The sequence below is a fragment of the Poeciliopsis prolifica genome, unplaced genomic scaffold (genome assembly GCF_027474105.1).
Source record: "Poeciliopsis prolifica strain line A6 unplaced genomic scaffold, Auburn_PproV2 SCAFFOLD024, whole genome shotgun sequence".
Lineage (NCBI taxonomy): Eukaryota > Metazoa > Chordata > Actinopteri > Cyprinodontiformes > Poeciliidae > Poeciliopsis > Poeciliopsis prolifica.
The window spans coordinates 6,307,281-6,332,221 of NW_026562399.1; the positions used below are offsets into that span (position 1 = coordinate 6,307,281).

The 24,941-nt window shown below is 43.8% G+C and overlaps 1 protein-coding gene across 4 annotated transcripts in view; it reads right to left on the bottom strand.

The window, feature by feature from the left end:
* robo3 (roundabout, axon guidance receptor, homolog 3 (Drosophila)) overlaps positions 1-24,941 on the bottom strand; it is a 157,525-nt gene that overhangs the window by 36,855 nt on the left and 95,729 nt on the right. For all 4 annotated transcript variants that reach the window (XM_055046880.1, XM_055046879.1, XM_055046878.1 and 1 more), the window contains exons 3-4: positions 1,570-1,727; positions 213-333 (exon numbers count right to left, since the gene is read on the bottom strand). In XM_055046880.1, coding sequence (XP_054902855.1) covers positions 213-333; positions 1,570-1,727 — 279 coding nt within the window. The remainder of the gene's footprint in view (positions 1-212; positions 334-1,569; positions 1,728-24,941) is intronic.

A 24,941-nucleotide genomic window follows, 5' to 3' on the forward strand; every position in this document is an offset into this window, starting at 1 on the left:
GAGGAAAAGAAGAGGGGTCAAAAGGGCAACTGGGAGGGAAAGATCGATGTTCCACTCCAACAGCTGGCAAAGAAAGGGAAGTGGGTATAAAACAAAAAACCTCCACAGGGACACCAAGAGAAGATCCTCAACAAACTAATGTGAAATGAAAAAAAAAAAAAGAGGAACTGAATTCAGTGTGCTGTGATACGATCCATTGGAAAATAACTCACCAAATACGACGAGCTCAGCTGGATCGCTGTCTTTCTCGCCAACCATGTTTGTTCCCACGCACACGTACATGCCAGCATCGCTCTTTCTGGTGTTCGAAATCATCAGCTTTCCTCCTCGGATCTGAAAGCGACGCGAGTGAAGGAGGGAGGCGGTGGGAGAGACGAGCGGAAGGACATACGTGAGGACGAATGGAGAAGAGGTGGAAAACATTGAGACGGTCAGTCACGTTCAGTGTGTGGTGTGACAGATGGCTCCCTCTGCTAAGGCTTCCATGATTAAGGCTTCCATGATTCCAGCTCCAAGCTGATCACCAGGGAAATACTTTGCTTTGACGTTGTGCTGTGTTTATGCACAAGATTCCAAATCATTTGTTTCAGTCCTGACCCCAAGTGTTTGTTCCTAGGGAACAAACACACGGTTGAAACACAACTTTCAACCGTGCCGGTAGAAGGCTTGTGATTCGACTGGTCGCCTATGAACTTCTCTGTATAATAAAACATTCTACGGTGAAAGACGTCGTCAAAGAGCAGGTCTTGGTTTCGACACATAAGAATAATTACATTGTGACTAATGCCTGATTCGCTCTGTAGATTTCAGAATTGTCAGCTGATTTTCCACACATGACGTTGAAATGTCACTGCTATAACAGGTTTGGCTGTACAGTGTGTGGTGTCAATCACACACTGTGGTGTGTTGCATTGGGAGCAACACACCACACACAACCTGATTTCACTCACCGACACGCAGATGAGAAATCTCGCAAAATCTCTTGATGCAAAACGGGAGTTCAGAGGAAATAAACATGGCCGATATTTTGTGGACTATGTTCAAAACACACACACACAAATAAAAATGAAATAAAATGCAAAGACATCTACAACGTCCACCGGTCTTTCTGGAGCAGCGTGGCATTTGTTCTGTTTTCTTTATTTAAAACTCCCCTCCCTGTCTGATTGGCTGTACTTAGGGAGCGCCACACGATGTTGCGATGCTGAAACAAAGCAATAAATCGAGTTGAATATCCCCGATTTTAGATCAGAGCGGTCCTGACGTCCTTCCAAGCGGACCGGATCACTCTGAACACATCACAACAGGAAGGATCTCTTAAGATTATCTTAAGAGCCATCCTCACAATCATTGTCGGAAGAGGAGAATCGGCATAAAAATCTTTCTGAATAAATTAGGTATTAGTTTGTATTCACTCTATTATTGGACCCGGGCAAGACTTGGTAATTTTTGAATTAGGTCATGATATTTAAGAAGTGTTTATCATCCCGGATGCTGTCGTCAGCCTCATTAAAATCGCATCGTCGAGCGTTTTATGGTCTTGTCAGAGTAGAGCTGAAGTCTGCTTACAGTGATCCTTTCATCGCGATCGTTGACTCGGATGTTGTTTCTCTTCCAGGAGATGGTGGGTTCAGGATGGCCTCTGGGTGGGATGCACTCCATGACAGCGGGCTCGCCTGCAGCCACCACCACATCGCTGGGTGTCTGACGGAAGTCGTCTCTCAGGACTGGAGGCAGAAAAAGAGGATCAGATGCACGGTTAGAACGAGCGTCTATGTCGACGACGCCGGTCTTTTGTCCGCTGTGACGTGGAGGTCTTACAGAAACCCTGCATATTTGTGTTGATCAGGCTTTTCGACATGCACGATGTATACGGGAGTCTGTTACGTCTCCGCTCACTAGCACTTCCTGTCAAGAAGCTGAAAAGCACAAATCATGATGAGCCATCGTTGTTCAGACAGTACTTGACAGGACTGAATTGAAACACGGTGTGCATGTATCCCTGAGGTCTTCATTGCCTTCATATCATGAGTGTGGCATCCCAGCACATCAATAATGAAGGCTCCAGTTGCAGAGGCACACAATGCCCTGAATTATTCAGTCTGACCCAAACACACTCACACAGATACAGACACAAAGTCATCATCTAAACAAGCAAATTGAGTAAATCAATTTCATCAGCCACTGTAATTTACTTAGAATACAGAATTTCAGCTTGCATGCTTTCAGGGTAGGCGCTTACGAAACGTGAACATTATTTTTAGACCACAGAGTTGCTTTTTTTTTTAAATACCTCTTCAGTCGACATTGTGGGTCGTGCACTTCATATTTTAAGGGATCTCAGCTTGCAGATGTCCCTTACTTCAAAACAAGAGTCACAAACACAGATCCAGCCGCTATTAAGGAAGCACGACGGCTTGATTAAACAAAGCCACACGCCAACACCGCATAGCTGACTCTTCATGAGACTTTTAAAGCATTTTTGTTTGTAAGAGATTGTAGCACAAGATGTTACCGCACCGCTAGGTTTCACGCAATACAAGAGCCTCGTTAATTGGCGTCGGTGACTTCAGTTCTAGACTAAACATAGTTGAGAATGTTTGGACACCGTCGACCTCCTCTTTACTTTGACTTTACTGACGTTGCAGAAGGCCTCCGTCATCTCATCTCAACTAATATGCGCAGCGTCAAAGTTCTGCACTCGTGTTTTAACCAACATCCAATGTATATTTACTTGTCATAACCAGCTTTTCAGTGACATATGCATTCATCTTCAGTGTCAGAGTCTCTCTTTTAAAAAAAACATCACCCAATACGTCAGCTATGTCCTGATGATTATTGCAAAACTCTTGTAAGTTTTAAAATGAAAGTGACAAATGATGAATTTCGCCCATGGATCTCCTCATTGCTGATGAATCTTGAGGCTGACCTAGATATTACTGGCTTGTTTACCTTAAAAGCTTTAAGCCTACATCATAAATTAGCGGCTTTATTTGCACCGACAGCTGCTCACAGTCTTCTCCATATTCCAGCTAAATAAGCTGTCAAGTGCATCAGATCTCTGGGAGAGTACTCTTTAATGCACCGCATGTCCGTCTGACAGCTGAAAGTAACAGAATTAAAGCAATTTATTCCTGTTGCATAAAAGGTCTGCCTGTAAAACCTGGTAGATTTGCTTGGCAAAAGAAGAATTTCAGAAGCTAAAGTTTCCGGGAACGGCTCGTATCGTAGTTGAATTATTTCTTATCTTTTAGGATCAGACAGCATGTTCTTTGCACACGAAAAGATTGGCACAAAGCCCGCCTGATGCTTGATGTCTTATTGTCCTGTCTCACCGTGTTTAAAGTGGTGGAGCTGAAATTCCCCAAATTACTATAGAAAAACAAATTCAGCCGTAAGAACAACATGGTCCCATTATTAATGAAAGTGTCCAAAAGCACATCCAACTAGAGTACTTCTTGCTTCCGCCCTGGGATATCATTACAGAACTTTAATTTGAACAATGCAAAATATATATATATTTTTAAATCTTGGCATACGTCGGTGCCAGAAAGCGGTACATGAGTGAAATCTTTTTTGTCTAATCTGTGCGAATTATGTTTCATACCTACTGCCATCCATGGTAGAGTTTGATTAGGCTATTAATGACTGACAAAGGGAAAGGTTTCCTTAATTAATTAATTAATCAATTAATTAAGTAGATTCCAGAGAAGAAAAAAAAACTCATGTTTTGTTACAGGCAATAATTTTGGTTCTATTTCCTGAAATCTGCTTGATAAGGAACAAGGATCCAGATCAGCCGCGAGGCTCCCAGACTTCATGTGGAACGGCTCCTGTTGTCTGACTGGCAGAAGGAGCAGAAGTCTGCTGAAAGTTTCATGAAAAGAAATTCGCCAGAGTGCATGTCAAAGGAAAAACTCCTTTATCTCGTATAAATGTGGCCAGCAGTTCTTGCGTACTTTTTCTCTTTCCAAACTGACTCTAGGACAAAAAAAAACAAACAGATTCCTTAACTCCTGAAAAAGAAATGCATGGCTCATGTGCAACATTTCATTTGCAACTTGGAATTACACTACAGAAGAAGAAGCTGGAAAGGTTGTTTTCTGAGTTTTGTCTGGCTGCTTAAGTTGAAGTTCAGGAATTTTATTTACTGACAAATGCATAAAGAAAGACCATGCACTTTCTGTATGAGCAGAGATGAGTGTTTTGCTTTATGTGGAAGGTAAACAGAGAAATCGTTGGAACATTTTCAGCTCTGACGGGTGTTGGGTCTGTCAGAAACTCTAAATCTGATATTTTTCAGATCAGTGAGCACACATTTGTACACAGAAATAACCGATAGCAGGCCTCGCTACTGACATTCTTCAGTGTGGACGTTGGAGTGAGAAAGCAATGCAGAGCAGGTTTTCTTTCAGAGATAATAGAAAGGCTCAGCAGAACACGACTATTGTAAATGTTGTTGTTTTGGATTTTATGGTCGGCGGCTTTTTGGAAATTTCAAAGTTAAGTTGAGAACGTCCTCCATGGAGAAACTGTGCTTTAGATGATGCCAACTGTGCGCCTGAAATGTCACCGTCACAATAATTTTGTCTTCAAATGGCGCAGCCTTCTTTTACAGCCACTGCTCTCTCAGAAAGTGGTGCAAATATACCTAAAAGCAGCCATTAATCAATAAGGCGTCTAGGAAACACACCTGGATTCCATCGACGTCGGCAGGTCGACGTCTCACAAAGCCGAACGTCTGAAACCAGCCACACATCATAACTTCACTGACAAGAATGTCAAAAGTCGCATCCTAGATTCAAGTCACGTAAACACACAACGCAGTTTGTTTATAGCGCTAATCAGAGTCTGGTCATTAGCTGAGTATTTGTGTGGATTATTATTACGCTAACAGGACCCAAACTGCGATGAAAGCTGACGGGTCATAAAATGTGGACGATGCTCAGGCTTCAGGACGCAAACATGTCGCTGCGATGTAACGATGTCACAGAGGAGGCCAACGGCTCACAGGCCCAGTTCATTATCCATCCATCCATCCATCCATCCATCCATCCATCCATCCATCCATCCATCCATCCATCCATCCATCCATCCATCCATCCATCCATCCATCCATCCATCCATCCATCCATCCATCCATCCATCCATCCATCCATCCATCCATCCATCCATCCATCCATCCATCCATCCATCCATCCTTGTGAGAACATATAGTTCTCTAACACATCTAGCTATTTCAGGTACATAAATTTCTTTAAAAGCTAGAGAACTATTTTTTCTGTTTTCAAGATAAAACTGCTTTGTTGGAGGTAGTGAGTGTGCGTGTGTGGGTGTGTGCGTGTGTGCGTGCTTGTCTGTGTCTGTGTCATGGGGTAAAACAACATATTCTGTTTGGAATCATGAAAGAAGGACATATTAACACTTGAGAAAGGAAGAAAATGCCCCCATATTCAAACAGCCTGCTTGTCAAAGACGCCTGTCCTTCCAAGTCTTTGTTGGCCCCTGAGCCACTTTGCCGTCGTGTGTTTTGTACCTGTGTGTCTGCGAGGGATAAACTGGCTGATTGTGGGTTTAGTCGGACCCATACAGTGACGGCCAATTACTTTGCACGGCGCATCAGGGGCACACTGAATCCCACTGGCCCCCTGCGATCTCAGAATGATATGCAGAACCACACCCCTGACCTTTTTCATACCTATCACTGACATTTTGCTCAGTCACAATTCACATAGATTAAGCAGAATCGAAGTAAATTGTCCAGGATCGTGTCCCATCACGCAGCGTGAGGGTGGAAATGGGACAGCTGAGGGAACCCCCCCCCAGCAGGTTTAAATTAGCATGCGTTGAGGTTAAAGGACTGCTGTCATGACCTGTCACACAATATTCTGAATTCGTGGCTCTGGGGGAGTCTGATCGTTTTCTCTCTGGCCCCCGGCCTTCCCCAGATCTGAGCAAGAAAAAGGACTCGAAAAGTTTATTAGATACTCACAATTACCCATGAGGCCCTTTGGGGCCCATATTAAGTGGGTGCACTTTGACCTTTTCTTTAAACCCCTTCAACAAAGCCAGAGTAATCTGCACCACTGGGGCTGAACTGCGTTCTTTAATCAAAGCGCAGGCTCCGAGTAGAGCCCACGGGGTATAAGATAAGGAGGACCAGCAGAGAGCTGCTGACTTCTGGTTTCTCTTTAAGAAAAATAAAGAGTAACAAAAATACTTTTGCCATCCAATAAAAAATGTAACATATCTATTCGAAGGAAAACTATGATGTTCTTAAACACAACCCAGCGTTTAAAAAAAGTGTCATCCTGGTTATGAGACGGAGGCGCCTGTGAACGAAACCCAATTAACAAGAATTAGACTCAAGTTGCACATCTGCTCTGCCATATCGATATTAACTTTGTATCTTTTTTCATATTCTTTTTGTGCATATCTCAGAGTGAAAATGAACAAGCTGACAGCTTCTGTAGCAAATGCTGTGTTCTTTTCACAGGCTCTGCGCTTCTTCTGACCACAATTTTAAGCACCTCTGTGATACTCAAAAATAACAGAGTCCGTTTCACTCAGTGACGGCTTCCGCACCGATGACTATTAGCCATAAAACCCAAAACACATCCGCTTTGGCGTCCGATCCAAAGTCTTGAGATCAGGTCGGATGGTGCGTGCAGCAGTTAGGACGCGTTCAAGTCAGTGGGGAATTCGCAGTTCCACACGACTTGGTGTCCGACCGAGATCGACGTGGCGTTTATTGTGTTTGGAGCCACAAAAGTAATTTGACAAGAATGTTACACGGTATTCAGGAAGTCAACCATAGTGCCAAAGTAATGCAAGCAAATCATGTTACGCGCAAAAACGCAGTGCAGTTTAAGCCTGTCACAATAAGCAATAAATCAACTTATTGGAACAATAAATACTGACTTAAACAAGTTGGATCATTTCCATTTCCTTGATTGTTTTTCACTCTTTCTACCAAAGTCTGGATAACAAACAGCATCAGCCTGGAGCATGGTTGTGCTTCAGTGGCTATTTTATTTGATGTTTTGGGTTTTGGGTGTTCTGTTTGTTTCTTTTGGATGCTTAAATCGTCTTCCTGTTCGGCTGTTAAATGTTCATTCGACTTTAAAGTTTATTGGTCTTTGGGAGGCTGTACTTGCATTATTGTGCTTTCACCACTATGTCCTCTAACCTGAAAATGGTCTCAACTTGTCAAAGTTATTGTTTATCGCGATAACTTGGGCCAATACATCGCCCAGCAAAACGTGTCACTGTGACGGGTCTGGAGTCTCTGGAGTCCGGTGGCGCATTGACGGACCATTGAGTCGTCGCCTGTGTCAGGTAGAAAAAATGCTCAGAGGGTGAAAAGTCGGACGCAAGCGGCGTGTTTTGGGCCTAAACTCTCCAAAGACATCTTGGTCAGTGAACGCTTTTGCAAACGAAATGAACCAAAGAATTGCGAGTATGTGTGGATTCTGCGAAGAATAAAAAGTGACTGCAGAGGAGGGAGCGATGGTCCCTCGGTCTGCACAGCTTATGGAGGTTAGAGGAGGGGGGAGACGGATGTAAAGCGGTTCAGGCGTCGCTGAGGGGGATTGAGCTGGGCATCTGTCATTCTGTCATCAGACATCTTGTCCTGACATGAAGCAATCTGCTTTGGTGTGAACACACACCCAGAAGCAGTCTGATGTTTTTTTTTTCGCTCTTTTTGCCCAAGTCCAAACATCTTTCTCAGCCTCTTTTTCAAGCCTGCGGAGACACGACCGGCCCCGTCTACTGCGTTCCCTCTGAAAGTGGAGCGGGCTCCCCACAGCAATATCTTGCTCGGGCCCACCGGCCCTACAGGGGCCCTCATCAGAAGCCACCTTCCATCAGCCACTCTCATTATCCAGAGAGGACCCCCCTCTGATCCCTATCAGCCCTTACACCCCAACAACAGCCCACACAGGATATTGGCGTGTGCAGCGGGAGTGCGTGTGTGTGTGTGTGTGTGTGTGTGTGTGTGTGTGTGTGTGTGTGTGTGTGTGTGTGTGTGTGTGTGTGTGTGTGTGTGTGTGTGTTCTGGGCGGTGATGAGAGGCTCTGTGGAAGTGTGTGCGGCGTGTGGAGGGGAGTCGAGGGAGAGGGGGAGCCTCACAGTTGGAGACAGATGTCCGTGCCGCCGCTAAGCACCAGCCCACCCCCCCAATGCAAACACAGACACTCTGGTGGATGTGCCGTGTGGCAGCTGTGGTGGCAAATACAGCAAAACAGAGTATGCATTCAATATGAGGCTGTCTGTGCTACATACAGGCCGACTGTAATCCCCCCGCAGTGCATCAGCACACACACACACACACACACACACGCACACTCAGGAGAAAGCCTTTCTTCCGTATTTATTTTAGCCTATTGATTCCCCCACAAAGTATTTTACAGCCATGCTAAATGTCAGGAGATGGTCTGGCTCTCTGGAAATGATTATATGACCAATCATAAAAGTGAATCAAAGATAACAGTAAATGAAACTAAATCACAGTGAGATGACATTTTAATTACCCCATTCACAAGCCCAGTAGGGTGACCTTCTCTGTCCAAGCACTGCTCACTTCCCTACAACTGCACAGACACACACGCACGCACGCACACAGACACACACACTTGCAACCTGTTCATCAACGTCCGGGGCTCGCCCCCCTGCTCTCCCCAACCAAATCTGTCCCCTCCATCTTCTTTTGTCCCTTAGCTAGTCCCCTGGCAGGGCCATTTAGGCCACCGCTGCTGCTGTGCTTAGTCTTGTCAGCTGAGTCCATTTAGCAGCCCGTATCGCCCCGTTCTTGCCCGGCAAGTCCTCGGACCCCCACCTTCCCGCTGCCGCCAAACCTGGCTCCCCATCCGAAAGCAGCTGGTCCCATTAATGATGCAGACAACAACGTAAGAAATGATTTCCATACAACCCAAAAAAAAAAAAAGAGTCCCAGGAGTTTGGGAAGAACAAGCCGTTTTCTTTCTCCCTTTCTGGGTTTACTGGCTATGAAAAAAGAAGGATCAGTAAAGGATACAGCAGCTAGCTGACTTTTAGTTGATTCTGTGCTCTGCAGTATCTTTGTTGCGTTTCATGTCGGCAAGTCGTAAACATGGGGCAAAAACTGATTTCTCCAAGAAGGTGAAAGATGGGCTGGGGAACGTCAGATGATTTGAAATGGATAAACGACGTGTCTGTAATTTACCAAAAGGGTTCTGCAAACACCACTAGACATGACGGACGGACTCTTCGGGTGATCAGCGTCACCCTGTGCGTTGAAGCTTCTAACCTGGCAACTTTACGTTCACATCAGAACACTCATGACCTCCAAAATCTGAAAGCATAGTTCAAGCTGCATTCTGAGAACCTGAGACGCCGGAGACTCCTGCTGCGCATCGAGGAAGAGCCGCCTGCAGCAGCGGAAGGGGTGGGACGGATTTAGCTGTAATGAGAGGTGATGAGTTGAGTTTGTGCATGTTCCAGCATGCACAAAAAGTGGTCAATGTAATAATTTGACTCCAAGGTCCAACTGTGCAAGGTGAGCACAGTTCATCAGCACCAGCCGGTGTTCTGCAAAAAGACAGACGCAACTGTCTCTTTGCAGTCCACAGACTGCAGCTCAGCTCTGCTGCTGCTGAAGACGTCCAGGGTAAGGTTATTTTTTTTTGGTGTTGTTCTTTTCACCATGCATCACCATCTGTCTAAACTGTCATTTGTCAGCGTTTGCTGAAAACATAGTCAATATATATATATATATATATATATATATATATATATATATATATATATATATATATATATATATATATATATATATATATATATATATATATATTTTAATAAAGCAAGTCTATTTTAATAAATATGAATTACAGATCAAGCAATTATCTAATATTTATTCAAGCTTATGTGCACAGCAGGTGTGACAGAGACAATGTAATATGCAGCGTACGAAATGCAAAACAAAGCAAACTGCGTAAAAATAAACATAAAAATAAATTATTTTAAGAAATGAAAACGTCATACATATTGAAGGTTGAGATCACCTTAATATCAATCTATAACTCAGACCAGATCCATGAACCCTGCCCTCGTTCTGTGGGCGTCTTTGTAGGTAAAGAATGGCTCTTGAGTTCAGTAACATAAAAAAGGCTTTTCAAAAAGCTGCAGAGAAAGCCTCAAATGGAATGAGACCAGCCACAGTCTGCTTTTACTGGCTGGAGGTGGGAGCTTCATCAGAGACCCAATATGGCCAGGATGTATTTCTGAGCACAGGGAAGTGGATTATGTAAAAAGCTGCTGCTCTGAAGGTCGACAGGAAGCTCCTCAGTCTGGCCCAAACGAGCAAGTCCTGGCTCTCGGATGCAAATTACATTAAACCGACAAGCTATTTAACCCCAGAGTTCTTGAGCAAAACACAACAAATACAATCTTAACAGGACAAAGACGTCATATAAATTAATATGCATATCTGAATCCAGTTCGAAACTATTCAAATCAGTCTAACTCACAGCAGTGTGATGGAATCATGTTCGACAAGCACCAGGTCCAATTGTTGTTGAGTCAAATTTAACGGAATCAGGCCTTTCTATTCCCCACTCAGCTCCTTCAGACTAGCCAGTGGGAATTAGCAAACACCAGGCTCTGCCGAGCTTGTTATACGAACTACTTCTCAATGCAGCGCTGGTAAAAACGTCGTTGTTGCGATGACTTCCTGAGGGCAGAGTTTCAGGAAGTGGCTTTTAAGGAAACAGCGGCCCAATTTCAAGGTGTTAAATTACAAAGTCAAAATTCTCTTAGTCATATTTGACATATGTGACATTTTTCTAGTAACTAAAATGAACGTGGTTACTTGACTGTGCTGCAAAATGACATTACGTGCCTGGGAGACACATAATACCATCCCCTAGAGAGAGAAAGAGAAACTACCAAGCTGAAAGAAATCATGTCTGTGAAGGTGAAGGTTTCCAAGCGTTCCTAAACACTCATTAATAAGGTCTGACCCCTGCACATCGTCCTGCCACATAGCGAGGCAGAGCGAGCAGCATGGTCAGGATTAATGAGGTGCAGTGAGCTCAGGGTGGTGGCGGGTGGGGACAACACTTGGTAGAGATGAAAACTGGAGTCTGACTGCGGGTTTGCTCCACATGGACGTCGCATGAGGCTCACAAACAGCAGAGAGGTAAGCCTGTGTTCCTGAGGAGGTGTCCTCCGTGCTTCATGCGTGCCCGCGCATCCGTTCCAGTGATAATGAAGCCCGCAGACAATAAGCACGCCAAAGCAGAAACGGTGAGGATGATCGCACTACCTGTGTGCTAAGCTACTGTCTCCATGAGACAAATGGCCGCTGTTCTGCAGTCCTCCAAACACGATCCTGTCGGCAACCATGCTGCTTGTCAAGGTTATAGTCATTTGTAGCCACTTTACAAAACTGCAGCTCTGAAGCTGCTCAGAATTTTTTTTTTTTACTTGTCTTCATGTCCTGTCATTGTCCTCCTACGCGAGTCTGCTCTTCTCATCTCCCTTCAGTGCTTTATTTCATTGAGCTCGATTTCATCCTGGTCAATCGGTGACCAGACGAAGGAGTCATGGACCACGGTGTTGATTTTCTGCACACTGTCAAAACGTGACGCATCCGACCCTCACAGACATCAACAGGAGGCCAAGACAGTCAGCTAATTGTCGTTAAAAGTAAACGCAGCAGCATGTAAGCAAAACTTTCCTAGTTTTTCAGAATCAGGTAGGATTTCTGAAAGAGCTTCTACAGTTTCTATGGCGTCTGCATCATGAAATCACTGAAGTACAGTCACCTCACAGCAGGGGTCTCAAACTGCATTCCTGGAGGGCCAGAGTCATGCAACTTAGATGTGTCCCTTGTCCTGCGTACTTGGATTAAATTGTGACACAGTTGTTTCTGTTGCTGCATTTCCATTTGTAATTGTCTAAAGAAATTCAGTACTCTGTGAGAAAACACAATTTTGCAAATGTAGTGCTTTTTATTGACACGGAAACGCAAGAGAAATCAGACATGTGTATAAGTTTGTTCATGCAACAAGTCATTTAAAAAGATGCTGCGCCAGTGGCGACATCTGGTTGTTGATCATGTGACTCGTGTGACAAGAAATAGATGTTTCCATTGCAGATCTGCAAAATAAACCAATTTCGATAATGGTTATAAAAATAAATTAAAAATTTAGCTCATTGTTTTTGGCAAAAAATAAAAACAGTTGCTTTGAAATTATTGTGTTTCCATTCAGAATATGTATTTTTGATATGCAATTATATGGTCAACGGAAACGCAGTGCGTCATACAGTCAAGCTCTATGGTGTTCTGCTAACAAGCTAATACTTTAGCCAGATGCGCTGAAGTAGCAAAACAACTCCAAGTCGCAGAACAAGAGCTTAACCTCACTGACCTGCAGTGATAAAGAAAAAGGAGATTTTAAAAAATCCAGCTCTCTCGCTTTGTGACTTAGTCCTGAGTCCAATTCCCGGATTGGGGCCGATTGCTGCAAATCGTTTATGAACATGTTTTAATACTGTAATTCCTAGTGGGGCATGCATAAATCCCCCAACTCCCAATAACTCGCAAATCAAACTCTGCAGGGCTTTGCTGTTCGCCACTCGGCGAGAGAGACAACAGCGCGACTCTGAGCTTGAAGGAAGTTTTAAGAACCCATAGACAGACTGGAGTAAAGGGAGATATGTCCTCCAAAACAGCAGCAGGATCAGTGCCACAAAACGTCCAGACTGTTGAGACGTCCTTGAGAAAAATGATTATTTGTTTCTGATGCAAGTGTACTGCTGCGTGGCTGACCCTGACGTCTAAACCCTTGGAACCGGCGAAGAGAAACAAACGAAAAAAAAAAAAAAGAGAGAGAAACATTTTCTGAGCAAGAATCAATAAAATCGCATTATCAAAAAGCGCTAGATGTGATTTATTTCTTTGCCCTCGGTTTCTTAATCTGAATAGATGATACAGAGTGCAGGCCTGTGACCTCCGAGGAAGAATGATACGTTAGAAAGCGCGCCAGCCAAGGTGAATTCTGTCAGATCTATCAGCTTAATGATGGTACTTCTATTTCTTCATGGATTCGGTCCAAACATGTTTCTTTGATGATGAAAGAGGAGGGAAGAGACGACTCTGCATCGCCCGTTCTGTCTCCTGCAGTATATTTTATTTTCGCCCTCCTTCTGAAACGTAAACAAGCATTTATCTCCCGAGAACGCGGCGCTGCATCTCTGGAAGCGCTTACCCAAAAAACACGGCTCTCTTTCGCGCGGGCAATACGTCGCAAACGGCAAAACTGAAAACGTGCCTCGTAATCTCGTATTACCCAAGCTCCTTATGAAAGTTTCAGCGTGTTTGACGGTATTTTATTCCGCTCGAGTGGGTTCCCATTTCACAAAAAGATGAATAAGTGATAAGCTTTCGCTATTTCGGCTTGATCGACAAGGCGGCGAAGGAAAACAGCTCGTGTCCTTTTGAACAATAGAGACGTGTCTGCGAAAAGGCACCAGTAAGCAATGTAGGGTGTATTTTTGAATTTCAGATGGACGTAAGTGATGCCTTCAAAAAAAAAAAGAACAGGGGAACCGTGTTAAAGTGAGAGATATGTGTAAAAACAAGCTGGAAACGAACAAAGGCTCCAACAAAAAGTTGTTTTACACGTAATTTGACAGAAAAGGAAGCAATACGTCAACTTGCATGCGATAAGGAACTCAAGGTTTTATTACGATATTCTGTGGAACTGTTGTGATAATACTAAAAGTGAGGTTAAAAATCTTTTTTTATTATTTCTTTTACATGGGCACAGCCGTCCTAGTCCCTCAAACAGAGATACTGCTCTGGAAACAACACACCTCTTTGGGAATTAGCAAACTTTTAGGGCCACCGGTCACATAAAGAATGTGATTTGCAACACTAAACTGCACATATTAGCTGCATTTGATCATATTTTCTAATATATCGGTATTGCTATTGGAAAAAATATGGTGGACTACACAGTAAAAAAAAAAAAAAAAGCAATTCTGACAATATGCTCAGTTTTAAAATTGGAATTTATTGTGAAAACAAATCCAAATTCTTCCTGTGATGAGGATTTTATCACGACAAACGATAAGCGATACGATAAATGCCGACCCCTGTAAGGGACATGGGCAGAGAGGCACATGGTGAGGAAGTAAAGGTAATTCATGCAACGGCCTTTCACCGTCCTCTGCACCACCATGAGACCCCGAGGGTCACCTCACAACAATACCATTACAGAGATGGCCGAAGCTTCTGTGTGTGGTCAGCTAATAAAGCAATTGTCTGGCCCCCGAAAAGAGGATTACTTTAATCTAGTAATGGCTGATGTCGTGCAGCCTTTAGCGGCATGGTAACAGGGTCACTTAGCATTGCTGAGAAGCCCATTGTAAGACAAATAAAGCCCTCACTCACCCCCAGCACCCCGGCCTATCACCCCCTACTCGCCGGCCCCTTGTTGCCCTCAGCCGACCCTCCACCCCAATCAGGCCTACTGTAGTTCACCCATCTGGAAAAGCAGGAAGACTTTTTAAACTCGACCTCGGGGGGAACGGACAGCGGTGTCTCTTATCAATGGGCGCCCGCCCGCTCCCCCCACACCCAGTGGGCTTTAATGATTGACCGCTACACCAGAACGGTGGCAGCGACCACCTCCAAGAGTTCCACTTTAACAATAAGGCAATTCAAGTGAAATACTACCAGGGGGATTTCTGTTGGCTTGGGAACAACAACATCACTGAGGCCAAAAGGAAAGCGAGCTAAATTGCTCTCACGGCTCAAAACATGGATGAGAAACCCAAGCGGTCAATAGAAATCAACTATGAAGAAAAGACCTATTGCTGTTGTTGTAACCTGGTTTTCAGTCCCGTACTGCAAGATATATCTGGTTTACAAAAAGGTTGACATTTCTACAGGTTGTGGTCTTTGCACTGTCCACCTCCTGTGATACTTTGTCAAGTCAAGTTTATTTGGACAGCAAATTTTGTCATAAAAACATCACACAGTCATCACTTATGAAGCAATAAATATCATAATTTGTCAACTAGCATCAATCAAATATGTTGATCGATGTTTCACTTGCTACTAATCAGGAGCAACTCGAAATCAAGGGCTTAAAACCTTAATTAAAGGCTTGATCAAGATTTCAGGCCTTGATTTAAGGGAACTTGGTGTTTCTGCTGTTTTGCATTTTGCTTTACAAAGTAACTCAGTCAGAAGGAAAAGAAAAGCTTCCAAACCAGAAAGAAAAAAATGAGTAAAGAGCCTAGCAGGTGTTTAAATGTGACATTCTCTGAAACAGAAACTGAGCTCTATTTTTCAGCTCTTAAGAGTTTCGAAAGATACAAGTTGATTGTTTGGTAAGCCAGGGGGACAACTGGCACAGGAGTCCAACGATGCAGAATTGCAAGGAGACTAGAGAGCATGTTTTTATTGTTGTGGTTTTTTTTTGTTTTTTTTAAAGAAATGCTCACTTTAGTTGTTTGAGGTCTGAGGCTTGACTTGGAAAAACAGACTTGAGAACGTCTCTGGTATGGGCTACTAAAGGGGGTGGAAAAACCCACAACACTGTAGTATGTTGCTGAATGTGTGTATGACTTTGTAAGTTAAAAACTATACACATATTTATATGCATAGACATCTTAGGAATCTGGATCATTTGTTGTCGGTTCTATTGGAAGTCATGCGGTCCAGGTCTGATTCTGCTGTGTCTATTGAAGCGAAATGGTCAGAGGAGTGTCGCTTCTTCTCCTTTCCCAAAATTTGGAACAGTTGTGGGTTTGACTTGTTACTGAACAAGTCTGAAACCAGCCCACCCCCCCACCTCCGTTCCAGACCAGTTTCTCTGAATCGCACTGCCGTCCTTTTATACCGCACCGCATGATGCCAGAGAATCACCACCACCGGCTCCATTCCCCCTGGCGTGGAGTCCTGTCGATTTTATGCATTAGCAGCACTTTCACTGCTCACTTTCTGACCTTGTCCACTTTCCCTGCGGTGCTGAGCTGCCGGGGGAGGCGAAGAAGGTGAGGCGTCCCTCCGACATCAGCCTCTTTTGTGTGGAGTCGAGCCAGTTTCTCTGCGTCAGCTGACCTCCTGTCAGCTGTCTCTGTCCGCTACAACAAGTTGTGACCCACAAGGCAGGTGGTCATGTGTGAAAAAATAAAAAATAACTCCAAATTTGTTATCATATTGGAGGCAGACGGTGAAGCGAGGAGCCAAAGCACTTTCTGTCTTATTTTGGTCGACATGGGAATGCTTCAGCTTAGGGAGTGGGGGTGAGGAAAAAAAAAAAATCAATGACTGTGTTAAATAGTGAAATTTAAGAATCACCTTAAAGGGTAAAACAGCTGCATTCGGTGAAGGAGAGAAACAATGAAGCTATAGAGAGATAAAGAGGGAGAGAGAGAAGAGCAAGATTTCCAATTTTCCACCCCGATCAACAAACTTCAAAAACAGATGGATCCTGGAGCAGAAATCCATTTAGCTCCACTCGAATGACTTAAGCCCCCGTTGCGGACGTTTTTTAATTCAAAAAGTGGGAGTGCATCTTTACAAGAAATGGATCTTGTGCAAATACATGGGAGCAGGAATCAATAATGATTTCACACAGTTGTTCACCCTGCTACCTGCAATTTGGAGGCAGGTCAAATGTGCCAAAATCCACCTGAAATGCTTCTTTTAACACATCAAAAAAAAACTTGGATAATACAACAGGTGAATGCTTTGCTCTATAAAAAGAAAAAAATAAGTTGCAAAGGTCAACTTTGAGTCAGAAACTGCCTTTGGAAAAGTCTTGCAGCTGTTACCAGTCAGGCATTTTGGGGGAAGCAGAGAGCTGACAAAACTGTGAGAGAAGTGAACAAAGATGTCCAGAGCCTAACCGAGCGCTGCCTGTTTATCAATCAGCCAGTCAGATTATTTCAGACACAAGCTGCTCTGCGTCCGAAGCATGACGAGCCAGAACCTTTGTACTTTGCTTCTTCTGTGCCTGTAAGTCTGACGTGAAAAGCAACAAATGGGACTGACAGCGGCGGGTGAAAGCGCTGCTTGTCTGGACCCACTGTGGTGATCTTGCTTCAAGAAACAATCAGGAGGGGAAGCCAGGAAAGACTTTTATCGCTTTCACGTTGCACTAAAATGAGTTGGCCTGTCAGTGAAGCTGCTCGATTCTGAAATAGCGTCTCGATGCTAAACATGTCACAGCGGCTACTGTCAGCATCCACAGTTCACATTTCTAAAGAAGAATTAGCAATGATCAGGGATTCCACAAACACTTGAAAGCTGAAGGGGTATAACAACACCGATCTGATGGTTGAACAAACCAACAGATTAAATAAATGTACCTGATGTTGAGCTCATGTCTATGAAATCAATATTCTATCTGACAAAAGTGTTTTTGAATTCAACATGTTGCTCATTTTGCGATTAATTAATTGAATTAACTGGGTGAAACGTCTTAATTGATTCCCACCACCAGCTTTAACGTTTGTCCATTATGAACCATTCTGGATGTAAAAATGTTGACGATCATTCAAACTTTTCATGTAAGAATCTAAGTTCTCTAAAGACTACACACTATGACTCCTATTTTAGCAACGCTAACCATAATAATGTGCTAATTTCTAACATGAGCTGCTGAAGATAGCTGAAAACGTCGACTAATAATTTTTCATTTGTTTCGTTGTTTTGCTCCTTCACACAGGCACGATTTCTTCCCTGCTCATAAAGTAACGCAGTAATGAACACTCGGCAGGAAGACTAAAAAAAGTCATATTCTGAGAGCTACTCTCATATTTTGCAGAGCACAGAATGGGTTATAAATCAGCATTTGCCTCCAAAGCTCTACAAAGACGAAATTCTAGATAAAGAAAATCACTTAAACAATCACGGAACAAGAACTCTAAATACAACACCGGGTATTTTAGACAGCATGTCAATAGCGGTAGTCGATTGCTGAGCAAAGACTCGCTAAAAAAAGAACTGCTGCTGGCTGTATGATGGGGTGTTCTGTGTCAGAAGTAATTAGTTCCTCCTAACAATGCTCCAAGGAGGGAGGATCCACGGCTCCATGAAAGATGCTCTTCTGTGTCGGTTTTTGAGACGCCGGGCTCGCTCAGTGAATCTCGCTGTTTGAAAATGACGCTGCTCACAAGCCAACAGCAAACACCTCTCAGTATAGAAAGGATGAGCATAAGCTCCTTATTGATATGCGGAGACACTCGGTGTCCGTCAAGTCGATGCTAATTTGCCGCCGGGACATCAAGGAAACAAACATTTTATGATTTAATAAAAGACAAGAAACAATCGATTGAGCCCCCTCTTTTTAAACTCCTTCATGCAAGAGCTAAAAAAACGCACCAAAATGCAAATTTTGTTTCATTTTTATTATTCTTCGTTGAAATTTTTCCCATGTGCAAGGTTCACAAGCTGTTAAAAAAATAAATACATTTTTAAAAAACCCAGACGGTCGTGTCCAGAGTCCCACCACTTTATGACTCGTCCAAACAGGAAGAGGAAACTGCCCCGTGATATAAATAAGATCTAAAATGGATTTAATAAAGCCGGGAATATGCATTTTTGATAACCTGGTGAAGGAATTGAAATGAGACCTGAAGCTTGGAGCATGGACGCCCTGCATTTAGCCAGCAGTGGTACAAACAAGCCGTCCGGTGTGCAGAAATAAAAGCCTACAGCTATTCCACACACAGCTGACATTCAGACAATAATCACCATGGGCTGCTTATTGGGAAGCATAATTGGCTCCAATTACAATTCAATATGCAGTCCAAACAGCTTGACACACTGGTTCTGATTGTTACGACTTGACATTCATTTGTACACTGACCTTCCTGCATTTTAACAACATAGTGGAACCAGTTGCTGGTGATGCCCCCACCGCCCAGCAGACCCCCGCTCTCGGTTTTCCCCCGTGTTGTAATAATACTCAGATTGCCTCCAATTGATTTCCATGAGCCGGTTATTGATTGCGTTGGCCTCTTAGGCTTGCTGTCTGTCACGGATGACATGAAACTCCCCAGATGGATCCTGGTTCGTGTTGTAGGTGATGAACTAATGGATTGGTTTATGACTGCAGCCTTCGTACCAAAGTGCTACATGTGGTGCCTTCTCATCTCAGTACAGCCATATTTCTTCCAATCTATTCTCACTTCTGTCGTGTCAGATCTCGGGCTGGAAAACGTACCATGATATAAGCATGATATAGCATTGTCAACAAAGACAATTATTGAGTAGTTGTTTTGTTTTAAATATCTAGAATACTGCCAAACTACTGACTCTTTTATCCAAAATTTCCTCCTGAGCTGTTGCACTTATTTGATCCTTTTTATTGTTAATTTCACCCCGATGTTTTTGTTTTTTTTTCCTCAGCAGTTATGGGGCACGGTGGCAAAATGTGAAACAACTCAAGCTTACCGTGTGTATTCAGCTCACTGAATTGAGATGTCATAGTCAAATTGCCTACATTTCTTCTGATGAAATTCCTTCAGCTCCCACAATCCGAAAGGATACTAGCACGCTTGATGTTGGACGCTGAGCCACATTTCTTTTCCAAGAGGGTGGTAAAGTAACCTGGCTAAAGGCCCGACCTGCCTCTCAGGGTTTCACCGAGAGCAGCAGACAAGTCATGCATCCTTGTGACCAATTTCTCTGACTCTCAACTCTACCTCGAGTTCACGCAGATCTCTGAGGAGTGGAGCGAGTCCAAATACGTTGGGGGCAACGTGAAAATGTTGCTCTGCATGCAACAAGTTGCCGACTGGCTTGCCAGAGATGGAATGAGTTTGTTCCTTGACTGAGCCACGAAAGGTTGAGCAGCTAATACCTTTCCAGTGCCTACGTCTCCCAGAATGCTACGCAGTTCTGAATTGGAGTTCAGTGAAATTGTCAAAACTGTACGGATTTTCTACTGACATTGGTCACATTTCTATCACGATATATATTGTTTTTGTTTTATCGGCCAGTCCTAGTCACATCCAAAACTAAACGAAACAGATTACAGTGGAGCCTCTAATTAATATACGAAGATATAAGAATAGCTTTCAGAATACTACTTTTTCGCCTTCCTGCTGTGAGTCTTCAATAATTCATCACATTATGACCAGAGGACCCATCATACCTGTATGGGTTAGAGACCACAGCTGCCCATCAATAGCTAAAATCAATGCATACTTGAGGCTTCCTCTAAAAATGCTTGTAAATGTCTACTTTAATAGTTCACATACCCAATATATCATAACCCTATTGCAGTCTTGACAGATGAGGTCTATTGGACTGTGTAAAGGCTTTTGCCTCTTTTGTGTGGTTTCGGGAGCTGACATTCTGACAGGATAAACTCCCGCTTCTGACTGTGACATCTGCCGCGCTCCTCCTGAGCATCGAGCTAAGACTATGGAAGGGTCCAAACGCATTTGTACACAGCAGAAACTTTCTTGGCACTACAGCAAAAGCAAACATCCACAGTCTTCCTTATCTCGGCTATTTGGGAGTCAATCAGGATCAAAGAACGAGACTTTGTGCCAATAGCATGTCACGTAGCATCGTGCCTCGGCATGTCAGCCTCCCAAACTGCATTTTATTTCAAATAAATTTAAGGAAAAAAAATCTGTGAATGAGTGAATTTTCCATAAATAACTGAAGTGAATTACTTACCCTCCACATGAAAATCCGTGAATACTGAGCTGCGAATCATCTGGTGTACCACCACTCTCTGATCAGTTCAAAATAGTCTTGTAGCTCCTATTTTCTGTTAAACGTAACTCACAGATTTTATGTCTTCCACGCTAAGACTTCCTCAAAATATGCTTGCAACAGGCCGTCTGTGTGGGAAGAGGCTCTGTGAACCATTAACAGAACGGGACAAAGCATTGCTGCTGCTGCTCTGTGTGTGGTCCATGTTTCCTTTGGACACGTCTGTCTAGATTCAATATCGAAAGTTCTGTTGTTTTTTTACTTTATCCATCTGTACCTAAAAATTTAAGTTTTGGATCAACTACAGTATACTTCATACTAGCAGCTACAGCTATGGTCAGTAAATTTGAATCTGTGTTTCAATAATATTATTCTTTATTTAACATGAATCTAATGTAGATTGGACATTCACTGTGTGAACATAACTCTAAGCAAATCCCAATCCAGTAAACAGCTGAGTTAAATATAAGAGGGTGCTGTGTGCATGGCGGTGCTGCGATCAACCACACATGGCGATAATGGGCCATGATTGGACACGACAGTTGGACCAAGGGCCCTTCATTGTTCTCTCGATGGCCCCGTGGCCCCTGTTCCACACTGTCATTAAAGAGGGGGAGAACATTTATGCTCTTCCTCACACCACCTGTTGTTAACCTCTCTTCCTCCCAAAACTGTAATCCCTTCCCCCGACCATCCCACGGCTTTTGTCTCAGAAACCTCTTTATGAGATCAACACACACACACACCCGCACGCACGCATACACACACACTCATGGTGGTCACTAGTAACACTTGCCTTTTGTATGGTCTAATTAATTCATGGATATCCTCTGGAGGACGGTTGGCCAGTGTGTCTGGCTCGATGACCAGCAGACGGCCGGATCATACAGGGGGATAAGCCAGAAGCCCACAGCCTCACTCCCGCCATCTGATCCCCCCCTTTAGAAATGACCACCAGTTCGCTCTTTGACAAGGCCTGGACCTTCGGTCCCATTAGTGAAGCATGAACACGCATCGGATCCTTTCTAAGTTGTTTTAAAGTATTTGCTACAACAGTCCCGACACTGTATTCAACAGACGAGAAACTGATGCACTGTTTCTCTCATACAGCTACACTGAGTGACAGACCAACACATCGTGTCGTCACGTCCTTCAGAAAGTAGCCCACCCCTGCATGACAAACGTCAAAACAACTCAGTTACGCGTTAGCTTCTATAAATCTTGATTAAAAACAAACAGTCGGTCACCTAGTCTTGCTTTTATTTAGCTGATTTCACTGTAAGAACGGCCATGGGGCGTATTTGTGGATTTTCACATTGTACAAGGTAAAATAAACGTTCGTATAGAGCATTATGGGAAATCGAATCATCTAATTATTAGTTACCATGAAGAAAATGCCCAGCCATCATATAGCCTAACGTATAAAACAACTGGCAAGCATTTAGATTTTCTTTAAGCATTGAAATCTGCTCTGATTTAAGGGGAAAGCCAATTACAACGTAGTGGTATGAATAATGTGGCGTGAATTCAAACAAAGTCGGCGATTTGATCAAATCAACAAACACCTCATGAGGGAGAATGTATCGGTTGTTTTCTATGTTGGCTGTCTCCAAATTTTGTAAATACTGCTGTCTGTGAACCCCAACCAGGCCTTCTCTCGCAAAAATAACTTGGAAAAACAATGGCAGTTGTTCCTTTAAATATTCCTTTCTCTCACTTTATGACGCCTCGAAATGATGAGGAGACACAGTTGAAAAGGGTCAGTAATTGTGAAGTGGAAGAATAATAAAGTCTGACATTCTGACTTTCAGCTGTTTGGCGAAAGCCTCCGAGAGGCGATAGAGAACTTAAAGACCAAACAGCTTTTGGGAGATAAAGGAACACAGCAGAGGTCAGTTGTGGAGAAATTTAGAGCAGGTTTAGGTTCAAACCGAGACAATCCATCGTCCCAAAATGGAACGAGCACAACCTCCTTTACCACTGCAATGCAGACCTACAACAGTGTGGAGATCCACCTGAACTGACAGGCCAGAAAGGAATATCACGAATGAGAAAAGCAGACAAAATCTGTTGAAAGGACAGACATTTTTATAAATCTGGCTTTTAAAGGAGTGTTAAAAAACAGAAAGTCCTAAAATTATCTGACTAGTTGGCTACAAGCCATGAAGGTGACATTGTAAGGGTGGAAGATGATTCTTTGCACACTCAAATATTGAATTTAGTGGGTCTCCTGTAATATGCGACATGTGGAGAAAAATTAACACTGTACAGGAAACATGGCGGTGGAGGTGTTATGCTTTGGGGAGTCCTATGAGGAACAGTTTGTGGATCACCCCATCCCCTTTTCTACACGACTGCACACCAGCACACAAGCTGAGGGGCAGTAAATTGGGAAGAAGCAAGTTTAATATGGAAGAACCAGAGCGCCCTGAACCACAGTACAACAGAACCCAGTAGGGATGAATTAGAGCAGAGACCGTGAGTCAGCAAAACTTTGCAACTAAAAAAAGAGGTCAGGACTTCCAAAGTCAGGACAAAGTTCGACACCCACTGGGCTGAAACGTCTGGTCTGTTATAAATACCTCATCAATATCCAAACTGTCTGCTGTGGATGATGATTTCTCACTATTTTCAAACTCAAAAGCCTAACATGGTGTCATGCTACAACAAATGTCAACTACTGGTATGTCTCAGTGATGCTTTTCTGTCCCCCCAGTTAATGGACTAAGTTGTGCGACACCAGGAGCTCCACCCCAACTGTACAGTTCTATGGACCGACACTGAAGAGGGGCCCAGGGACGGTGCGGTACGAGTTGGTTATATCGGATGTTTTTATAATGGTAACAGACAAAACTGTGTCACAAACTGCACTGACTGCACTACAGCTCAGTGGAAATGAGGCTGTATATAATCAAACTTTAATAAAACATCTCCAGTGGGTTATAAAGCAAAGCGATACCGACTAATGTCTGACAATAGCCCAACTGATGAAAAGCCTCATGACATTTAACGGAGTTAAGGGCCCAACATGGTCAGAACACAGTTTGAGCTGTCGAAGCCGAGCGCTCGAGGAGAGACGTTTGCTTTTGCACACAACCTTTCGAGGTCCACAAGACACACCGAGCAGAGCTCCTGTGGAACCCTGCAGTAAACGTCATTGTGTTTGTCAAATGTGTGGTTTAGGACGGCACAGTGAACCCAGCAATCACGGCAGAGGGCAAGGACTATACCTAGGTTTTGAGAACAAGGTGACGCAATTTTCGTCACACGACTGCGACGCTGACAACAGATTTCAGCAATTCAGCCCGAACATGAGGAGCCCTTGAGACTCTGACTTAGGAACTGATTAGTTTATGCAAATGTTTTCCCTCAGTTTACGGCTCTCCTCTCACAAGCGGGTCTGTTACTGACTTTACTGTAAATGTTTATTCCAAGGCAGGGCATTAAGACTCCCATTCAGTGTGACAACTCGAAGTCATTTGCTGTCTTGCTGGTTATACAGCCACACTGACCTTACTTGTACTGCAGCAATGTCGGTGTAATCAGAGACTGATTGCAGGTGAGTAGATATTTAGCTGGAAGGGCACAGAGCAGTGCAGCTGCATCTGGCTGTGTAGGACAGCATGCCCCGCAGAGCTCCCATCACGGCCCATATGTCTACACAGCGCTACGCTTAATAACAGGGACAGAGGGCAGCTCCAGGACGGAACAGAGAGAGGAGCACGGAGGGGGGAGGACAGTGTACGAGTGTGTCTGTGGTCACCTTATCCATTTGATCAGACGCAGCCAACCTGCTCTCCTTCCGCCATAAATTCTTTCTAACTCCCTAAGTCCTTCACTCAAATTCGAATCCATCAACCCTGAAATCAGTTTTTACAGCGAGGGTTTCAGCCATTGTGTGGCGTGTGTGTGTACATGTAAGTATTTGAGAGAGAGAGAGAGAGAGAGAGAGAGAGACAGGGCAGCGGAGTGAGACAGGAGGATCTGGCTGGTGACAGTGATGTTCAGCTGCTTCCTTCACTCTGGTCTCCAGGATTACTGTGGGTGAGAAAGCTGGACTGGACTCGGCACGCACCCACCTTCACCTGTTAATGTCTCAAATTCTTGAAAACAGCTGCGATTCTGACCCTCAGGGCCTGATTGTTCCTGTTTCTCACCTCCCCCCCCAAAAAAAACCCTGGAAAGAACCCTGGAGGTGTGCCGG